This window comes from Mya arenaria, chromosome 8 (genome assembly GCF_026914265.1).
Source record: "Mya arenaria isolate MELC-2E11 chromosome 8, ASM2691426v1".
NCBI lineage: Eukaryota > Metazoa > Mollusca > Bivalvia > Myida > Myidae > Mya > Mya arenaria.
Window position 1 is genome coordinate 41,996,424 of NC_069129.1, and position 20,945 is coordinate 42,017,368.

The window sequence follows — 20,945 nt, forward strand, 5'->3', positions numbered from 1 at the left end:
GACAGCTCCCCAACTACCTGACTGAAGTTCACTTCTTATGCAGAGTGTATAATTATAAGATGATGTCAATCAGACTGGCATTCCAGACTTATCATATTTTTTTACCGAAAGTTTTCAAAGAAATTGCTGTTTGGCCTGTCTGATTTTCTGTGACTAATAACAAATCCTACTCCCAGCTGTTTTCGAAGAAAATGAGTCGAGTTACTGTTGTTGCCACAATGTCGGCGTATGCCATATCTAAAAATCGTTCAAGGTATCCATATAAAACTGACGTATGCTTTTGAATGACGTCACTACATTATGACGTTAGCTTATGCGGTCATTGGCGGCGTGACGTCAGTCATAAAATAACGCTGTAACCATAACAGTTCCAGGGCGCCATGCCGTTTTTTGAACACTAAATTTATTTTAAAAAACAATGTAAAATAGCATGTCCACTGAAAACACAGGTATGTCGCTTTCTTATCTTATTAAAGTTAAATTAAATTAATTCGTTAAGTGGGTTGCGAACCCACACGCCGGCAAAGTCAAGAAACATAAATAAATCGATAAACGATCGACGTCTTTAGGCTCAAGGCTAACAGGACTGATACATATGTGATGGAAATGTTGTCATTTTAACAATACATATATAAAACTTACGCGAGAATGTCAATCAACCAATTACACAACAACAAAGCCGTTAATCGAGTTTTATTTTTACAAAAACATGAGCGAGTCCCTTAAACGGATTTTAACAGGCAACTGCTCAAGTTATTGCACAACGCCAACTGCCGTGCCTGGCTGGCCACGTTGCATAATTCATGACATGTGATTAAGGTGCGAGTCACAAGCTTTTAGTGGTTCTTCAATCACCCACGAGGTTGTGAGCCCGAACACAACCAGAATTACCTTCTCGTGGTCTCTGCAAAAGGACACAAGTACAGCCGAACCCCGTTGGCTCGAACTCCCTGGGATGGGCGAAAATACCCAGAGCCTCGGAATATTCGTGCCAAGCGGGAATGCTTACCTTCAGTATATATAAATCGGTCCCTTTACATCCAGTTTGAGCCAAAGAGGAATTCGAGCCAAGCGAGTTCGAGCCAACGGCGTTCGACTGAACTAGTTTCTACCCAGAAAAACGGACTCAAGAATGAATTATAACAGCTTCTGACTGTCTTCAAAATCGAGCTAAATTAAATTAGTATAATCTAACGTACAAATATACATACATGGAGCTTCGGTTATACACTCCTGCCATAGTAATATCCTGGATGTAGAATGTTTCAAACTTGTGCACATGTACGCTTATATAAGAAGTAATTATGAATGAACACGTCCGATATTATTATGGTAAATAGCCATTGTGAACACATGCAGAAGAAACTCGACAGTTGTTTATAAAGTCTAGGTACTAATAACATTGAACTTGTCCATTACGTCACAATGGCTAGTTTCTTCAATACTATATGGTCTACCTACACCAAGCCTTTGTACAACAATAGAAAAGTTTAACATTTTGGATTTATAATCTAAGACTTAGTCTTTAATTTTTTATGGTGTGAGCTAAAATTTGGACGGATGAGAAGACACATAATTATTAAAACCATGTGGTCATTTTATGTGGAAGCGTCCCAGTGCCACAGTCTTTAATACTTTTGAATGAGTTATTTCCTAATTCGGAGATACTATCTTACATAATTAGGATATAACAGATCTGATTTATGCGATATGATCTCAAATCGACTATTAAGGATATATGAGATTCTACTCGTAAGTCCGTATTATTAGGTAATATATCCTGTTTAAGAGAAACTGCTCGTAAGTCCTAATTATGAGTTAATAAGTCCTTATTGTGAGATATTACTGTAAGTCTGTAGTATGATATACTACTCATAAGTCCTAACTATAATACGATAATAACTCCTGTTTAAGAAATGAAATATTAAGTCCTTATTGTGAGATACCACTCGCTATTCCTTATTAGAGGATAATATTTCCGTATTATGAGATACTACTCGTAAGTCCCAATTAAGAGATAATAACTTCTTATTGTGAGATACTTCTCGTAAGTCCCAATTATGAGATAATAACTTCTTATTGTGAGATACTTCTCGTAAGTCCCAATTTTGAGATAATAACTTTCTTATTGTGAGATACTTCTCGTAAGTCCCAATTTTGAGATAATAACTTCTTATTGTGAGATACTTCTCGTAAGTCCCAATTATGAGATAATAACTTCATATTGTGAGATACTACTCGTAAGTCCCAATTTTGAGATAATAACTTCTTATTGTGAGATACTACTCGTAAGTCCCAATTTTGAGATAATAACTTCTTATTGTGAGATACTACTCGTAAGTCCCAATTTTGAGATAATAACTTCTTATTGTGAGATACTACTCGTAAGTCCCAATTTTGAGAAAATAATTTCTTATTGTGAAATACTTCTCGTTAGTCCTAATTATGAGATAATTTCTCGTTTTAATAAAAATTATAAGTTCTAATTATCTTATAATAACTCCTTATTATGAGATAGTATCTCGTTATAACGAAATCATGATCACAGGACCAAGTATATCGTAATCAGAATTTATAATCTGGTAATTATGACTGAGAATCGCTTAACTAGGACTTAATATTTCCTAGTTAAGAGAAAGTATCTCTTAAATGTAGTAAAGACTGTGGACGCTTCCATAACAATATGTATGTCATAGTGTGTCTTTTAAGTAATTAAACAAAGTTTCCCCATGATGGGAAATACAATGTTCAATCGTATATGTTCTCCATACACTTATAGTACAAATGTTAATTCGATTTCATAATAAGTGTTAACAAAACTTCAAATGAATTCTTTCTATTTCCTTTGATTTAATAGAACCCCATATTTCACATTAATAATTCAATGTATAAACCCTACAAAAAGCATCAAACATTTAATGAAATATATGAGGTTTAAGATCATATTATTTACATTTATACAAAATACATTTAAAGCCTTTAAAGTCTTTAACGCTAAATACTCCTGATTTAAAGCTGCACTCTCACATATTGAACGTTTTGACAACTTTTTTTTATTTTTTGCCTTGGAACGAGCAAAAATTTACGCAAAAAAATCTAATTCCAAGACAAAAAATAAAAAAAGTTGTCAAAACAGTAAATATGTGAGAGTGCAGCTTTAAAGCATAGTTACTAGTACAATTAAATGCGCACAATATAAGTTGTTTCTTTTTTTTAATAATAGTGCAATTTTATGTTTAACTCATTTGCCTTAAATGATTAAAACAAAGAAAATGCATGTTGATGTACAGATTTAAACCTATTAACATTTGCAAGTGTGTTTACTTTAAATAATTGCTCCGTAGCTACAATTTACCCTAATTAAAAAGCGCCAATATATCTCTAATATTTTTTAAATGTACTGTTATGCTGTAAATTTTCGAGTATTATTGTGTAATGAAGTTTTACCAAAGTTAAAATACATTAGTTCTTTTCATGTTTCATAATTACAGAATATTCTAAAACATACATTTTTGGCGCTTAAAATAAAACAGAATTTTTGATAATCAGTTAGGCTGTGGTGTCTTAAAGGGATGCCAAATCTTAAGCCGAACTATTTCATGACATTTATTACTCTATTCAAAGATAGTTGTCAAAGTTTATATTATAGTATACACAGCGTGTAGAATTTTTATTATCAATTAGTCTGTGGATTTATATTTCTTCACAACCTTTCACAAAGTCTAAATATTGTTGCAAAACTTTATATTGTAATGTAAACAGAATGCCCAGCTTACAGATAAGCCAGACAATGACAATTTTAGGACCCAGCCCCTGGCGTCCCCTGCATCTGGATTAATCGTCATTCGGAGCTCCTCGGCCATATTTATCGAAAACAATCTCGGATGTATGCCGGTACATCAGTTGAAGTAGTATTTTTTTTAATTATATCATTTATGAAATGAAGTGTTTAAGAATTGTATTATTTGATCTAAGTTTAAATTTATTGCCAGTGAAGAATATTATTGCAAACATAATTAAGATTTCCAAGAATAAAGTCATAAAGTTTAACTGCTAAATAAAATTACTACGCGATCTACTTGCAGCGCACTTAAACGTACCTCTTTTTGAGTATGTAAACCGTCCAAATACATCCGAGGTTGTTTTCGATAATATGGCCGAGGAGTTCCGAATGGATTAATCGTCTCGATTTCATTGGCCATGTATTGGCATGACTTTTTGTAACATTCTTTGTCATTGGATGATGATAGTTTTGGCCATTCTCTAAAAGTTGTGTCTTTCCTCGCTCGAGTGACTCTTGACCAGGTCACTTCTGTTGTGATTGGTTATGAAATCCTTTCTACGACCATTCGCACTGTACCACTGCCCCTGGCATATGTACAGAACTTGTCAGTTCCTTGCAGAGGTGAAGGCAACTAGTACTTGTTTACCGCCTTAAATTCTGCCCAGGATAGGTGTGCGGTGGTTAAACTGTCACTCTGGGACCCTTCAATGTGCTCACGCCGGGACCCGGAGTATAAACCACTAAGACCAACACCACCAATCGTAACAACTCGGCCATCTCCGGCAAGCTTCGAGATATCTTGATACTAGCCGAGGAGTTCCGATTGCAACACCACCTCGAGTCACTCTTTAAGTCTTTTACTGTTGACTTTGAAGTGTTTCATTTCATAATAAAACGAGGAAATAGACCCATTTCTTGATCCTTTTTAGATATTGTGAAGGAGTCACTAAGAGTCGTGTGCACGGCGCAAAAGTACCTTAATAATAAACATTTTTTATCATTAATGTCAAATGAGTTTGACATGATACTGCCTTAAATCTAAAACAGTAATATTTTTGCATCAACCTGTATGTTGAAGCTTTAACATCATGGACGCCTTCGGTGCTTTGGCCATCATAATTTCAGTTTTCGTTAGGCAATAAACGCCGGCGTTGTCACGGAATTTTAAAATTACTTTAAACATGTACATAATGGTAAAATCATAATTTTTGTTCGTCCGTCTGTTTTCAGAAGCAGGCGAGGGTGAGCTGCAGGAATTGGCACTGCTCATGGAAAACCGGACGTTCGTCGACTACTTCAACACATTTCTCTGCCTTCCGGTACGCACGCGCACTTGGTCGGATTAATCTTAACTTTACATACCCCACACCTGCCCCTTTGAACTTATGACTCCCCAAGATCGTGTCTATAAAAAGTGACTCCTCTACAAGAAGTAAAATAATCTGGGGAGTTTATTTTTTTTTGGAGATCGAAATTGTTCCTTAGGGTTTATACTGATAACTTCGTGTCGAGGAGTCGTAATACCCAAGAGTCACTTTGTCGAAAGAATAATGTCATAGGGGTTGTTATTCTATGGTGGTCAAACTACTTCCTAACACTGGGATTCGATTAGTGGTCTGCTTGTTTATCATAAATGGAACTGTGGGCGGGTTCAGGTTTGAAAAGTTGAATAGTAATAAACGAATTTTGTAATATAATAACATTTCTTAGATTTATGATATTTCAAAAAGTCATTTATTTGTGTTTTTATTCAGGTATTCGGACAGCATGTTTTCTACAACTTTTTGGAAGCAGAATTCGACTTTGAACCACCGATCAGAAACAGACGACATGTAATAACAATATATTTTTTTAATTGAAAATACGATTGATACGAAGTGCATTATATACGTAAAGGAAGATAACCAGTGATGACACATAATATTCTTCGAAATGTCGTTTATCTTGTAAAGTATCATACTCAGGGGCGGATCCAGGAATTTACGGTAGAAAGGTTGTAATTTAGAGGCACAACATTTTGACATACGCCCCTCCCTCAGAACCGAAATATAAAATAGGTTAACAAGTTGGCAGGAAGTGTGTGTGTGGGGGGGGGGGGGGGGGGGGGGGTCGGGAATTTTCTTACAATTTATAGTCCGAAATGGTGCATTTTGAGCATAATTTATTGATTTATTTCTCATATATCGACATTCAATATTGACGGTTTAAGGGGGGGGGGGGGGGTGCGCCTTCCTCCCTGGATGCGCTGGTGATATAAGTATACTCCAAATTGCCGATGACTGATTCAAATTCCATTTGTCATTTTTTACTCATTAAATTAAACTTAGACTTACTATGATATTTAATACCTTTTATTTCGCTTTCCTGCATCATTTTATTTAGATTGTCACATAATAAGGCATAGCATTTATCTCTATCGCATCCGGTAACACATAACGAGCAATTACTAAATCACGTGACATGTATTAGCCCTTGTACCACCAACAACCACATGACTTTGTTGACCCATTTCCCCAATTGTTTTCTCTCCAGCTGTACCTCGACCGACGTGAGATCCTCCGGTGGCTGTGGTCGGACCGCTACATCCCCTTCCGGCGATCCACTTTATACGTCGAGTACCAACTATGTTTGCAGCTGCGCGCAACCAGGGTTACACTACCTGGAATCAAACCCACAGGTTAACTTAAGCTTTATCCCCACCCGTCCTATCTCTTTCCATATTCCCCATAGTGAGAGTAGGCGGATGTCGTCTTCAGCACTCCACTATAAATGGCGATTGCCAAATATGTAATAAGTGCCGCGCCACACCAACGACCTCCTCAGTAAAAATTCCGCAGGTATCTGGACCTAAAAAATTTCGATGGATAACATGCATGTTTTGAAATTTCTGAGGCCATCAAACAAAATCCAAGTATGAGCATAGTGCTATCAATCGCAAGAAAATATGTACGCCTTGCTGTCATTTATAGAAATCTATACATGTGTTTCATTTACTCAAACTGCAAAGAAAATTTGAGTGAATGAAACACATGCATAGATTTCTATAGATGACAGCAAGGCGTACATATTTTCTTGCGCATGATAGCACTAAGCTCATACTTGGATTTTGTTTGATGGCCTCAGAAATTTCAAAACATGTTATCCATCGACAATTGGTCACCGCCTAGTAGACAACACATTTTAAATTCAGGCCGAAACGCAGATTAGAATTTGGAAATGTGTCTAACTCAGTATCGAATAATAACATCCAGGAAAAAAATAATCAGCAGAAAATAGCATCAAGCAGTATTATTTTTTTAAGTTCAGATAATGTTATACATGACCTCTTCTAGATATATTTTTGACAGCTCCTACACGAAAACTGTTGCCTGCCACCGTAGCAAAAGTCGCGAGATTGCTCTCCCGTGGATAAGAAGGGTACCAGCATTATTGTTTCCATTCTCATTTAATATTTACTGGTTCCCTTCTAATTCCATTTGTTAAGTTGCGTTCGTCTAGATGCATTCGTCTATCGTATATTTGCTTATTGACAAATGCATACTGCTATTGATGAATATTAATTTAGCTTCCAATGGTCTTATTACAGTATATAAATACTATTAGTTATTTTGTATTTATAGTTAAGGTGTAGTTTTGTACACAATTTAGTTATTTAGTTATTTAAATGTAAGAACTTGACACATGTCATTTGTCGTTTAGACGTTAACACCGTAAGCAATAAAGTGAAGGAATCGTAAAGTTGTATACATAGACAAATGGTTTTGTCAATAACATAAAGGCACGAAGCAATTGCACGAAGGCACCTGCCAATTAGACGAATGCAATTGCAATTTAAAATGAGAAATGTCATAATGCAGCATGAATTAACTGGCGGATAATCCCTTCCATAAGAGGCAGCTTTATCGCTTCCTTTTCTCAGCTTTTGGGGGTGTTGAATGGATCGCTTAGTCGCTATCCAGTGTATCAATTGTGTATGCTTCTTCCATCGCACGAGGTCAAAAAAAGATATATACTATTTCCTCAACTAAAAAATGGGGAGTTTTCGGTACGCAATCTCTAAAAACGTTATAAAGTATCTGGTACGCTGGATGAAAAACATAAGAGTATTTAGTACGCTAGCGAGGATGGAGCTAACACGCGGCCTCAAAGAATAAAGGTACATATTCGGAAAGTCGGCAGATTGGTCTCGGCTGCACGAAGTCCGATGCATGGACGATTTCAATGATATTTTGCATTTTGTATTTTCTTATGTGTTAGCGTAATATATTAAACATGGATGAGGAACTTTATGTTTTTGCTATTCATAGCTGCCCTCTCACAGATTAAACATTTTAACATGTTTTATAATTATTATTTTTTGTCTTGGAACGGGCCAATTTGAAAATGCATGTAAACCAGTCATATAAGACTAAAAGTTAGATCGCAGATTTTTATATTTAAGTTAAAAAAAATGATGTTTTATGCATTTTTCTTTTTAAACCGTTAGTAACGCTTTTAGTCGTAAACATTAATTTTCGAAAGGAAATATGAACATTTGCGATCTGATATTTTGTGAGCAGTCTTTTATCTCTAGTTTTCAGACATTTACGCAAAAATTCGCCAATTTCAAGACAAAAATAAAACAGCTGGCAAAACGGTCAATCTGTGAGAGTGCAGCTTTAAAGCACTTTATTTGTACTTTAATGAAAAAAATAAAGCGAAATATAATATCATGTTTCTACAAACAGAAGACGATGGCGAGGACTGTCGGACGCTTGTATGGAATGTTATGGGGACGGTGACTGGGATGTTGCACTTCCGGGAGTCGCTGCGGAACACGTGCGGGGAGGCCGTCTACCGGTGCTGGCGTGACATAGAGACTTGGAAGCGACTGGAGGATCCCGTGAAGCGGATGTACTTGAAGCATACGATAAAAACAAAGTACATCTCACAAGGCAGAGGTGACGAAGTGAAGAATGCCATTATGGTTTTGGTTTTCAGAGGTAATTATCAATACAGTCATACCCCGTTTGCATCGAACTCCCTGGGTTGGCGAAAATACCTCGAGCCTCAGAAAATTCGAGCCAAGCGCGAATGCTGACCTTCAGTATATAGGAATCGGTCCTTTTACATCCAGTTCGAGCCAACAATGAATTCGATCCAAGCGAGTTCGAGCAAACGGGGTTCGACTGCAAATAAAAAATAGGGTTGTATCTATATCACTCAAATTCATGCGTGGTTTTGTGATAATTGCGTTAACTTATAAAAAACATGGTTTTATTTTGTAAAAATTAGTAGTCTTAAACACATGTCTTATTATGAAACGTACTTTATATTAATGATAGTTATAAAATAATTACCTCTAATTATAACATTTCATGGGGCCCCTTTTCATCAGCAATTTAAGTAAATGCAGAAAACTTTAAGGGTGCAGAATCGATAGCCGAGTATCGTCTGTAATTTAATACTAGTTATTCTACCCGTCGTGTTTATTATTCACCAACGGCCTTGTGGCCTAATGGATAAGGCGTCGGCCTCCGGAGCCGAAGATTGTGGGTTCGAATCCCATCAAGGTCGGAATATTTTGGACGCAATTAAAGCTTCTAAATGTTACCTCTCAGGGGTCTTCTACGTGATTACGACGAAAACAATTAAATACGTGCATCAATGCCAGATTCTGCATTGATATTCAGGTTTTTTTTCTCATATTTTTTTTATTGATTTAAGGTGTTTTGAACTTTGGGCTCGTCCCTGGTGACATCGCCGGAAGTGACAATGTCCATGAAGAACTGGGTCCGCGCGTGGTAGAGGCGTCGGAGACTGATGCCGCGCTGCTGGAGCTACAGGGGCTGCTCATTGCCGCCCTAAAGAAGTACTGGCTGCCCAGACACCTAGTTCGTGTCGTCCATACGTCCACCAAGGTTTGAACGAATTAAACATGTATTTGATATTAGGCCAAATCAAATTGTTCTTATGTTTAGCGCCAACCCTTAGTTCGAAAACCTGTTCAACTTCTGACCCCCCCCCCCCCCCCGACAAACGAACCATCGAAAAAAGACTGCTTAGTGAGTGACATCCTATGTAGAATATAAACACATTGGAGCCTCTTTAAAATCCATTCTTAATTGTTAGATAGATGATGTATTATCGGCCTCATACTAACTCGCATTCACTACTCTAGTCTTGTTTTGAGGAAATACTGTATTTGCCGATTTTGGAACCATCTGGCGGTGTCTAGTCCCTTTAACGGGGGACACTAAAGGTTACACTTGAAAGATACAAGTATTTTTTTTTAATTTTAATGCATTATCATGTTCAACTCATGTGAAATTAATGATCAAAACAAAAAAGCATATAATTTTACGTAGAGATAAAAACTACAAGCGATGTTTTGGCCCCGTTTTATGTTGGGAATATGTGGCCACGTAGCTAATGTGTATTATCTGTACACAAATCATTTTTGTTTTGATCATTTAAGTCAAATCACAGGCGGCAGTTACGGTGACAGGAAACAGCCATATTGCCACACCCATTCCCCCCATTTTATTTTTTAAAAAGGCCAAAAATGATGAATAAAACACACACCAAATATCAACTAAAATTTCTACGAAAAATATATTCTATTACAACTTATTATTATTATCACTTAAAAAATAGTGATAGTTTAAATTGTGATTTCTTCTCGTGGAATATAATTGGTAGACATCTTGGGTTTTTTTTTTGTGGTAAATGAACATGTTCCAATAATTGTTGGTCTTAAACATATATAAAAGAAATGGGGGGGGGGGGGAGGCGTGGCAAAAGGGTGGGTTCTGTCAACGTAAATGTCGCCTGTGAGTCAGATAATAATTGCATCTATTTAATTGTGCCCTTTTTATGTGTACCAATATATTTATATTTTTATTTATATGTATGGTTAAATTCCACGTTACCCCATATGTAATGTGTCTAAACCAGGAGACACTAGACCTTTTAAAGCGAACAGCGCCTGGTGACACTGATACTCTGAGTAACGAGAGACGCTTGCGGTGCCGCTTCATGTTCCCGACGATATATCAGGCGTCCGGTATTAGCTCGCCGGCAACGGAGGTCTACGAGTCAATGTCGGCGACCGACCTGCCCGGACAGACGCCGACGGACGTGTCGGAGAGTTCCGAGGAGCTGGACGAAGTGAAAGTGGAACATATTGATCTGTTGTCGTTGTGGGGAGGTAGGGTGTGGCCAAAATTGCCTTGATTTTAAGTTGTGAAATAAATGCATTCAGAGGTGGATGATTGGTATAGTCTTAGACATGTTTTTGTAATTCTGATACTTTGGAAATGTGCCCTCGTACTGCAAACGGTTAAGTTTCTAACCTTGATTGGAAAGGATAAGGGCGCCGCCTTTGAATCAGATTATAAATATCTTCCATGGCCGCTCCCAGTCCGAGCATAGGGTGTTCTGCGGAAAAGAGGTTACCGAGTTTCCGCAAATTACCCTGCGCGAGGGTTGGGTTTGACTTATTTTACACAAGCGACCATGGAAAATGCCTTTTCCCCACCTCAGTTGAACAAAATATAGTAGAAATGAATCTTAGATTATTGTTTACATACGGGTACTTTTTTATATGTATGGCGCCAAATAGTTGGATCTTTTTTTCTAGCACACAGGATAGGCATATCAATCTTGGACACTGCATTAAATTGTCACTCTTATTCAGAATCAGAACACATGCATAACAAACATACAAGTTCGACTGATAAACCTTCAACTACTTACTAAATAATGCATAAATGGAAAATATTATTTACTGATAACAAGCTTGTAACTGTGTTTTTAATAGCAGAAAGCGCAAAATATTAAATGATAAGTGAACGCTAAAATATTTACTGTGGTCTTATAAGGTAGAAATACCGTGTTTTATGCTCTTTTCTTTCAAATTAAACTCGACCTATCCTTTATATGAACCATTGTTTTCGACATTTATTCATCCTTTTTGGAATATAAAAACAATATTATTAATTGTGGTAAATCTTATTTGGGAGTAAGAGTGCATCTTTAAAGGATTTCCAGCATGGCGCCAATATTTGGATCTACTTATCTTGAGCACTGTGGCTTGATCACAGGAGCTCACACAAGTCCATAAAGCCATATATCAGTTCAACTAGCCAAAATTATATTTAACACATACTTGAACATGAATATCATCAATATAATTCATTGCAATAAACATAAAATGAAATTGACAAAAAAACAGAAGTACCATATTCTGTTATACGAAATATTTATTATGGCTAGATGGACGAATATGAGCTCATGTCATCAAGCCTCTGTGACCTGGGGCGGGAGAAACGTAGTGTTTAAAAGTATGGTAAAACAATCCGTATGGTCGGAGAAACTCCATGAAACTATGAGAACAATTAATTATATTATATTGATGATATGCGGTTGGCGTGAAAAACAGTGAAAGGTGGTAAAATGTATGATATTAAACGTTTTTTTACGTTATAACACTATTATATATACTCGTAGTCCATTGTAATGAATAACTGTAAAGCACTTTTTGATAAATAAAATATAAAAATGACATTTGAAATTTTACCAAAAGGTCCGGCCAGAGACATTTTCACTCGAAAAAGCCTGTCGTCGTGCTCACTTCCGGGGAACGACAGTCCAGACGAGCTCAGTCGACGCAGCATCCAGTCAAAATACTTAAGCGCCGCGCGTCATATCCGGAGTCCTATCCCGATAGAGCTGACGTCATTCCTGTGCGGAAAGAAACGAACACAGCTCGGAAACTTTCCGAACATTTCCAACCGCGTTTTATGGTCGCTTGCGTCAGACATGTTGGCCTGCTGTCCCTTCCGGTCATTCTTGGAGAAAAACGATCATCTGTTTGACCTTCGGTATTTGAACTTCTGGACGGATGTGCGCATCTACATGGACACCGACGACAACGCCGTGGACGACATTGGGCGACCCCTCAGGCGGGCATTGGCTCATAGGTAGGGTGCGGAGCGCTGGTAAGGGCAATTTGTAAACATCTTTGGGATAAGACGTTGTGAGTTTTGCTCAAAAGCAGTGCAACATGCGTGAACGTATTTTGTTACATAGCAGAATCTGCAGTTTTTATACTATTCTTGCGTTTTGACCGTAATGAAATAAAAACTATTGAAAATAAGACAATATAATAATTTCATGTTGATTTTATGGTGTATCGTGATTAAGAAGGTGCAACTACCCCCGACCCCCATTCCCCTTTTTGTATTGTGTATTCACGTGTTTTTTTTATAGTTTTTTTTTTGGGGGGGGGGGGGTTGGACCAAAGATGGTGGTACGCGGTACGCATAAACAATATTTGACAGTTTTGGTACCAGAACAAATATTCTGAGAATAGTACGCAGGATTCATTTGATATCAGAAAATAATGCATTCTGTGTGATTCCAATTATCAACACACTTAAAAACAATTTTTAGTTAAACACATATTGCAGTGGAAATCTATCTGACAATAGAGAATGGACTAAGGAGACTCTAGTGTCTATATTCTACATAGCATGTCACTCATTTCGTATTCGTTTTTTCCGGGGGTTCGTTTGTTTATTCCGGTTTTGTAGATTGACGCTTAAGATTAAACCAATTCGGTATGACCTTAAGGTCTAGTTTAAGGAATGTTAGGCATGATAATCCCCTGCTGTGCATCTCCTGCTTATTGCACTGGTCTGACAGTAGGGGGCAATTTCCTGAGTATTTGTTTATTGGCTCAGGGCCATTAAGGTTCCATTTTTATATTAAACCACCCAAGACTGCACAGCAGGATACTCAGATTGGAGATCTGATAGGACAATTAGACAATAAGATTAAAATCAATTAACAGAGGTTGGGTACACGTTTGTTTGTTTGTTTGTTTTTTGTTGTTGTTGTTGTTTTGTGTTTTGTTTTTTTTGTTTGTTTTGTTGTTTTTTTGTTGTTTTTTTTTGGGGGGGGGTCACTTATTTTTGTGTGATATTTACACTTTCTTCTTATAATCGATCTCAAATATATATGTGTTTGTTTTTCAGAATCGTGTCTCGCTACCTGTACCGGAACCAGGGCGTGCGCGACCTTTTCCCCGAAGCACTCAAGAAGTCGATCTTCTACGCGCTAAACGAACATCGCGGCGACAATGTCCTCTGTATGGCACAAGACATTGCACAAGAGGTACTATTTAAGGAATTGCGAGATTGATGTCGTTATCGGGGTATGAACGCAGTTGGGCTGATGTGCGTTCATCGAAATATATTCGCAATTGCAAAGACATTCATTTAAGGAATGGCAGTTGAGATGTAAATATGTGCTTGAAATAAATAGCTAGAGACTGGTACTGAAACATTGGACCGATTGTTCAGAAGTTTGTTAAAGTTAACAAAATTGTTAACAACATCGTTGTTAACTTTCATCTATTTACTGGTATGGAAGTTTGTTGGATACACTTGTGATGTGCTGTATTTCTTGCAAAAATTAATACAGCTGTTTCAGCTGTACTTTTTTACTTCATTATCTTTTAACGACCTGCTTCTACTGATATACCGGCATGTTCGATGGAAAATGGCCGAGGAGTTCCGAATGGTATGATGGTATGAGAACAAAACCTCGATCGCTGTCTGACGTTTGCTGTGAAGCTACGTTTTGTGGGAAATCTTTCAAAATAGTTGTAAATAAATCATAATCTGAATCACTGATATCTTTATGTTTATTATACCTCACTTTTGTCTACAATGGTAAAATCCAATTACCCGAAAATGAGATATTTTAGATATCAGAAACATTTTCAACCTTTTTGACACGTGACCAAGCGAAAATTCACTTTCAGGTCATGTGACCGCAGTGATAGTTTGAATGTCATATAAGGGAACATAACTGCTTCAATATTTTAGCTAACGCCTCGGGTTGACAATATCAATGTCACACATGCTGCCATATGATATTTATATAATATATCCCTGCATGTTTGTATTTCAGAGTATGTGGGAACCATTGAGGCACTACATGCAAGATGAGCGGCGCAGATTCTTGAATCAAGTGGTAAGTATAACGGCTTATTTCTGTCATTTAGTGTTTGCGCATTTATGCGACGAAAGGGCGAAACTATGCCTAGTGGCGGGGAGAACATTATGCGCCAAGTGGCGGGGTAAACTTGCGCCAAGTGTCGACGCGAAAATCCGAAAACACGAAATGGTAAAAATCAGCCAGCATAGGTAAGTGATCGCTTTAAAGGCGAACACTATAGGTTAATGCATTCGTTATTTTATGTTTGTTTACTTTTAAAATGCATAATCATATATAACTCATTTGATTTTTTTAATGATAAAAAAAACAACAACATAGGTAGGGATAAAACAATATTACCGGTACTTTGGCTCTGGAGAATTTGTGGCTACGTAGCTATCAAATATAAATCCTATTTTTAAAGGCTAAAATCAATCTGTACACAAATTACATGCTTTTTGGAGCCGTTAGACCGTTTGAAATCACCCTGACTTCCTGTGAAATTTACAGAAATGAACTGAGTAAAATTAAGATTTTTCATTGGTCATTATAAACTTCAACGATAAATTCTATTGGTCATTATAATTAGTAAGACAACGAGTAAAACGCTAAAAATAGTATACACATTGCTTTCAGACTTGCCTGCTTTGTTTTTCTTGCGTTGAGACCTACTTAACAAAAACGTTATTTCGGGTCGTGCTTAAGGTGCTGACAAATTAGCTGACGATATAGAAAGAGTGATATTGTTAACTAATTGCTGACCATACGGATTAACTGTTACATTGAAATTACTACGCAATCTACTTGCGGCGTAGTTATATGTAAAGAATTCGTACATTGTAAACCGCCGATATACCTCCGAGGTAGTTTTCGATGGAAAAAGGCCGAGGTGCATTAATTATTTTAAACATGGCATGTCAAAAAGTAGATCTGACGATACCTCATTTCGATTTGCGGTACTATCGTCTGTATAGGCCGGCGGCCTACAGCTCAATAAAACAACAATAAGCTTAAGGTTATTTTTCCAGTCATTTTTAAAGTGACACTCTTATTCAAAATGAAAACATACACAAGTATAACAAACCTAAATTTCAAGTGATCAAGTTTAAATACTTACTTAATAATGCATTTATGGATACTATGAGTTTCTGATAACAAGATTGTAACAGTGTATTTCATAGCTGAAAACGCAAAAATATTAAATGATTGGTGAGTGCTAAAATATTTACAGTGACGTACTATCGTCGCATAGGGTAGGAATACTGTGTTTTCTGCACTTTTCTTTCAATATCAACTCGGTATCCTTCATAAGAACCATTGTTATTTACACTTATTTATCCTTTTTCGTATATTTAAACAATTGTATTAATTGTGGTAAATCGTATTTTGGAGTAAGCGTGCATCTTAAATATCGCACATATAGTATTTGGTCAGTGAACTCCATTATTTTTTTTAACCTAAAGCGAGGAAAACGGTACCAGCTGTCCGTCCGGAAACTACGACATATGGACAAAGTGGTGAAGAAAACCCACGGAAGCTATGAGGCAGACGACGCCGACCCGCTGTTCTTCTTTCAATGCAACACTGTGGACACCGCGTCCGCCGCGTCCGCAAATTCCCCAACTCCATCCACCACGCCGCTATCGCGCCCCGGAACCTCGTACAACATGTCCATCTCGCAGGAGCAGATGTGGAAAGCCATGGAGCTGACTGTGCTCTGCTCGGAGTATGGTAGGCACACTGCGGCGGGTCTAGCGGGTGACACAAGGGCCCGTGCCGACAGGATGGCTGGCAAATGAACCCTTAAACACCTTATTTTAACCTTAAAATGATACATTAACAATTAAAACCCTACATTTACATGATTGTAGTTTTACAGCATATCACTTTATAAGATGTATGTATTGATAAGTATTCTTGAATGCAGGGTTGTAATGAATCAACTTGTATATACGTGTCTTTTTAAAGCTGCACTCTTACAGATTTAACGTTTTGACAACTTTTTTTTTTGTCTTGGAACAAGCCAATTTTTGCGAAAATCTATGGATACAAGGGATACAAGACTGCTGACAAAAATTAGATCGCAGATTTTTATATTTAAGCTCAAAAATTAATGTTTTATGCATTTTTCTTAAACCGTTAGTGTAACTTTTATAATGATAAGTTGATTTAAAATATAATCACGTCAAATTGAAAGACGAATACAACACCACTGTTAAGCAATAGGAATAAAAAAAATCGTTTGTGTTTCGGGTTCGACTCAAATAATTTTGTTTCGCTTTTGCTGTGTTTTATTTTCAAATCATCCGACTGTTTTTGACGTTTACTTACTTTTTCGCATGCAGGCGTATCCATGATGGTCCCGCAGAAGGTTCTGGGGGTGGAGCAGTTACCGGATGTCCTGTATAGCGACTATGGCAGTCTTCACATTAGCCGCGTAGCCACGGTCAGGAATGGTAGGTGTTTAAGATGTGTCTTACAAAAGAGTTGTATATATTTCCATTGCAAAACAGATCTAGAGTCGAACCCTGTTTGCTCGAATTCCCAGTTCGCTCGAACTAGATGTAAAGGCCGATTTCTTTACACTAAGAGTAAACGGATTTAAACTAAGGGTAAACATCCGCTTGGCTCGAATTTTCCGAGGCTCGAGGTATTTTTGCCGGTACCAGGAAGTTCGAGCCAACGGGGTCCGATTGTATTCAATTGATTGAAATGCTACTGTTGTTAACTCGGGCATTCTTACACAAGATCTGACAACAATATAAATGTTTTAACACAGTTGAGTGTATAGTTAGAAATAAGTAGATTATGGCCGTGCAATGTAAATAATTGAAAACGACCCCGACAGGATGTAATGCACCAGTCAATTGTAACCACGCCCCCCCCCCCCCAGGTCCGGGGGTATACCGGGGATAGCCGGGAAAATGGGCCGTGTTTTTACCTTCCAGGTGGCCCCGCAGTGCCGGGTGACTGCGGTGGTTTTGTCCTCACACAAATATAGTGGGGAATTGCCCTTATCAAGGGTCCCTTGGGTGCGGGGATATTTGGCGGGGGTTTTACCAGCAGATCGTCCCCGCAGGGCGGAGATTTTGCCATGGCTTGGCTGAACCTAAAATCAAAGTCTCCGCTATTCCCCGGAACTGGGGGGGGGGCGTGGTTACAAATGACTGGTGCATAACCACCACTAACAGTTGCGTACCGAATCAGGGTGAGGAATCACGTCACTGTAGGGGATTCTCACATGGGTATATTCTTTTATAGGCTTAGAAATATTTTATATATATTTTCTGTCAAATAAGTTATTTAGAAATATACGTCACTTACTTGTTTGTTTACATCGATTATGACCCGTGGTGACCCATGTGAGAGCCATTAAGTCAAGTGTCAAGTGATTCCTTACCATGTAATATTCCTTTATATTCTAACCGAGTTCTGCGTAACATATTACATGTTAACAAATAATTTGAAAGTTTGTGTACCAAATTATATAAAATCTTTATTTTGCCGAACTAGAAGTGCCCACTTGAGGCCCAAGAATTCCCTAAAAGCCTCCACAATGACATACCAAATATTGGGGTAACAACCTCATTATGACTTGAGGAAATAAATCACACTTATAATAACTTGTCAAGGGATAATGTCAAACACAGAACACTCCGTAGTAAATATAATCGTCAAACATACGAATTGCAGACAAACTCCGCAAGCTTACGGAAAAACCCAAGATTGACATCGAAACGATCAAGGTGTCCCGGCGGGTACTGTGTATCGAGGAAGTGGACTACTCGTCATTCAAGCGGAAGAACACCACAGACAAACCGGAGGTGGAGGTCAAGCCCCGCGGCCGTATTGTCAGCAGGCGTATCGGTGCCGCCGCGGAACGTCCCCCTAAACCTAAGTACGGTCATTTAAGCACAATGTTTAACATTAAATGTGTACCTCATAATGTGTGTTTGGTAGAAAGTTACCTTGAATGGGATTGTGAATACTATGGTCATTAACGGATTCTATTATATTGAGATAGTCATTCAGCAGCAGCAGCAGCAGCAGCAGCAACATGAGCAAAACCAACAACAACAGAATAAGTAGCAGCAGAAGCAGCAGCAGCAACAACAACAACTACAACAACAACAACAAAAGAAGTTAAAGAACACATACTATTTACTTAATATTATAACAAAATTGCATTTCATTAATTCAGATCGTTCATCGAGATTTTGACGACTACTGTCCACTATGATTTCTTCAAGCGGTTCATGGCAATCCACAAAATGTCCACACCGCTCATGTTCTGGCGTGCCGTCGAGGACCTGAAGGACCTCAGCAACAGCAGCACTCGCCAGATCAGGGTTTCACAGATCATCCGCAAGTTTTTCGGGAAATACTCCAAATACGGTTGGTTCTTATACTCATCAAAGAATCGCTCGGGCGCGATTTTGCAACCTCATAAAGCGCGCTGTAGCTTTTACTAGAGTATCAAGAAAATTATCAAGATTTTATAATTCGTGTTTTATATATACACGACCTCTTTTAGAGGTCACGAAAGGTCTACCGGTTCATTCACAATGAGCGCAAATTTTATCGTACAAACAATCAAGCGCGAATGTAAATATATTCTAATGGTTCTAATTCTCTCCTAATATTTGTGACGTTGAGGTCTGGCCGTTTTGGTGGAGTGTGCTCTGATGGACGAGGCCATGGCTTCAAATCTTTCATGTAGAAGAATTTTTTTTCTGCTGCATAAAGCTTCCATAATAACACCCAACACGCCTACCATGATTCCAGGTACAACACTAGACTGCGACGAAGAGATAATCGAACAGATACCCAACATGGATAAAGTGACACCCGGCATCCTCATTTGCGCACAGGCCGCAGTATTCAGATCCATGGAGCGAAAATGGTACGTACTCATTTTGCTCTCGTCCCACCAACCGCTGGTGATCCGTTTTTTATTGATCTACAAAAAAGCTTTCGATAGAGTCGAACTCTCAGTTCATTCGGAACTCCTCGGCCATTTTTTTCAAAAACAACCTCGGATGTATTTGGACGGTTTACATACTCAAAAAGAGGTACGTTTAAGTCCGCTGCAGGTAGATCGCGTAGTAATTTTATTTAGCAGTTAAACTTTGTCTTTACTCTTGGAAATCTGAATTATGTTTGCAATAATACACTTCACTGGTAATCAATTTCAACTTAGATACGAACTACTTCAACTGATGTACCGGCATACATCCGAGGTTGTTTTTGAAAAAAAAATGCCGAATTCCGAATGCTCTCAGTCATCATAATGATTAGATAGTCTAAAGATATTTTCCTTTGACTCAGCCATCATCTATCTGAGAGGATACTGTTAATTGATGTGTCAGGCACTTCTTTCTTCGTTGCATTATTTAGACTCATGATGTGGCGTTCCCCAACGATATGTCATATGGCCTTTCTGTTTAGGAAAATAAACTGTGCCCTTAGCCTAATGAACCAGTCATTTGAACTTATTTTTTAATAGAAAGTAGCACGCATACAGTCAACTTTATCCGTGAAGTGCATTGGCGCAGCATTTATCTTGTAAACCAAAGTAAACTAAGTTCGTGATATAATTTTTTTTTTTTTGTATCATGTCCTTTCGAGAAATATCCTGCCACTTCGGTGCATCTCATTATTTTTGTACAAAAGGTCTAACCTATGAGTTAAAAGCTACCACATGTAGTTAGTAATGTAATGTTCATGGAATCATGTAGTCCGGAGCCCGGAAAATAATCATTTCTGTTTTAGTGAATAGAGTATTTTATTTTCGCTTTATCGCTATGACTTCTTTATGATGATTTCGTGTATTTAATACTAATGTTATGGTTTTAGTATTTAATGTCTAAATTTAGCTAGTAAATGATTAATTAATACGAACTAAGTTGTATTCTTAATAGTTTTCTACTTTTTCGTAAGTTTGATAAACTTGACACCCCTACTCTGTAAAGTTAGTTATATATAATGGTTTCGCCCATCGGATTTGTTAAAATGGACCATTCCATTTTGGTCACGTGATGTTAGGGTACATAACAAGCGAAATGCATAGAAATAGTTGGTTCGTGTCTCGACGTCGATGTAAGAACATCAAGTTAATATAGGGTCATTATCCGACATAATTGTCTATCTCGAAGCTTGCCGGAGATGGCCGAGT

General features: G+C 37.8%; 1 protein-coding gene and 1 non-coding gene across 2 annotated transcripts in view; both read left to right on the top strand.

Moving 5' to 3' along the window:
- The first annotated feature begins 430 nt into the window (after positions 1-430).
- LOC128244204 (uncharacterized) overlaps positions 431-20,945 on the top strand; it is a 34,801-nt gene continuing 14,286 nt past the window's right edge. Inside the window, exons 1-15 of the mRNA XM_052962221.1 lie at positions 431-449; positions 5,015-5,103; positions 5,539-5,616; positions 6,317-6,461; positions 8,512-8,766; positions 9,491-9,684; positions 10,721-10,973; positions 12,351-12,747; positions 13,804-13,942; positions 14,744-14,806; positions 16,234-16,501; positions 17,116-17,226; positions 18,464-18,668; positions 18,972-19,165; positions 19,556-19,673. Coding sequence (XP_052818181.1) covers positions 431-449; positions 5,015-5,103; positions 5,539-5,616; positions 6,317-6,461; positions 8,512-8,766; positions 9,491-9,684; positions 10,721-10,973; positions 12,351-12,747; positions 13,804-13,942; positions 14,744-14,806; positions 16,234-16,501; positions 17,116-17,226; positions 18,464-18,668; positions 18,972-19,165; positions 19,556-19,673 — 2,528 coding nt within the window. The remainder of the gene's footprint in view (positions 450-5,014; positions 5,104-5,538; positions 5,617-6,316; positions 6,462-8,511; positions 8,767-9,490; positions 9,685-10,720; positions 10,974-12,350; positions 12,748-13,803; positions 13,943-14,743; positions 14,807-16,233; positions 16,502-17,115; positions 17,227-18,463; positions 18,669-18,971; positions 19,166-19,555; positions 19,674-20,945) is intronic.
- Trnar-ccg (transfer RNA arginine (anticodon CCG)) lies at positions 9,268-9,340 on the top strand. Its single transcript has one exon. It is a non-coding gene; the product is annotated as a tRNA-Arg (tRNA).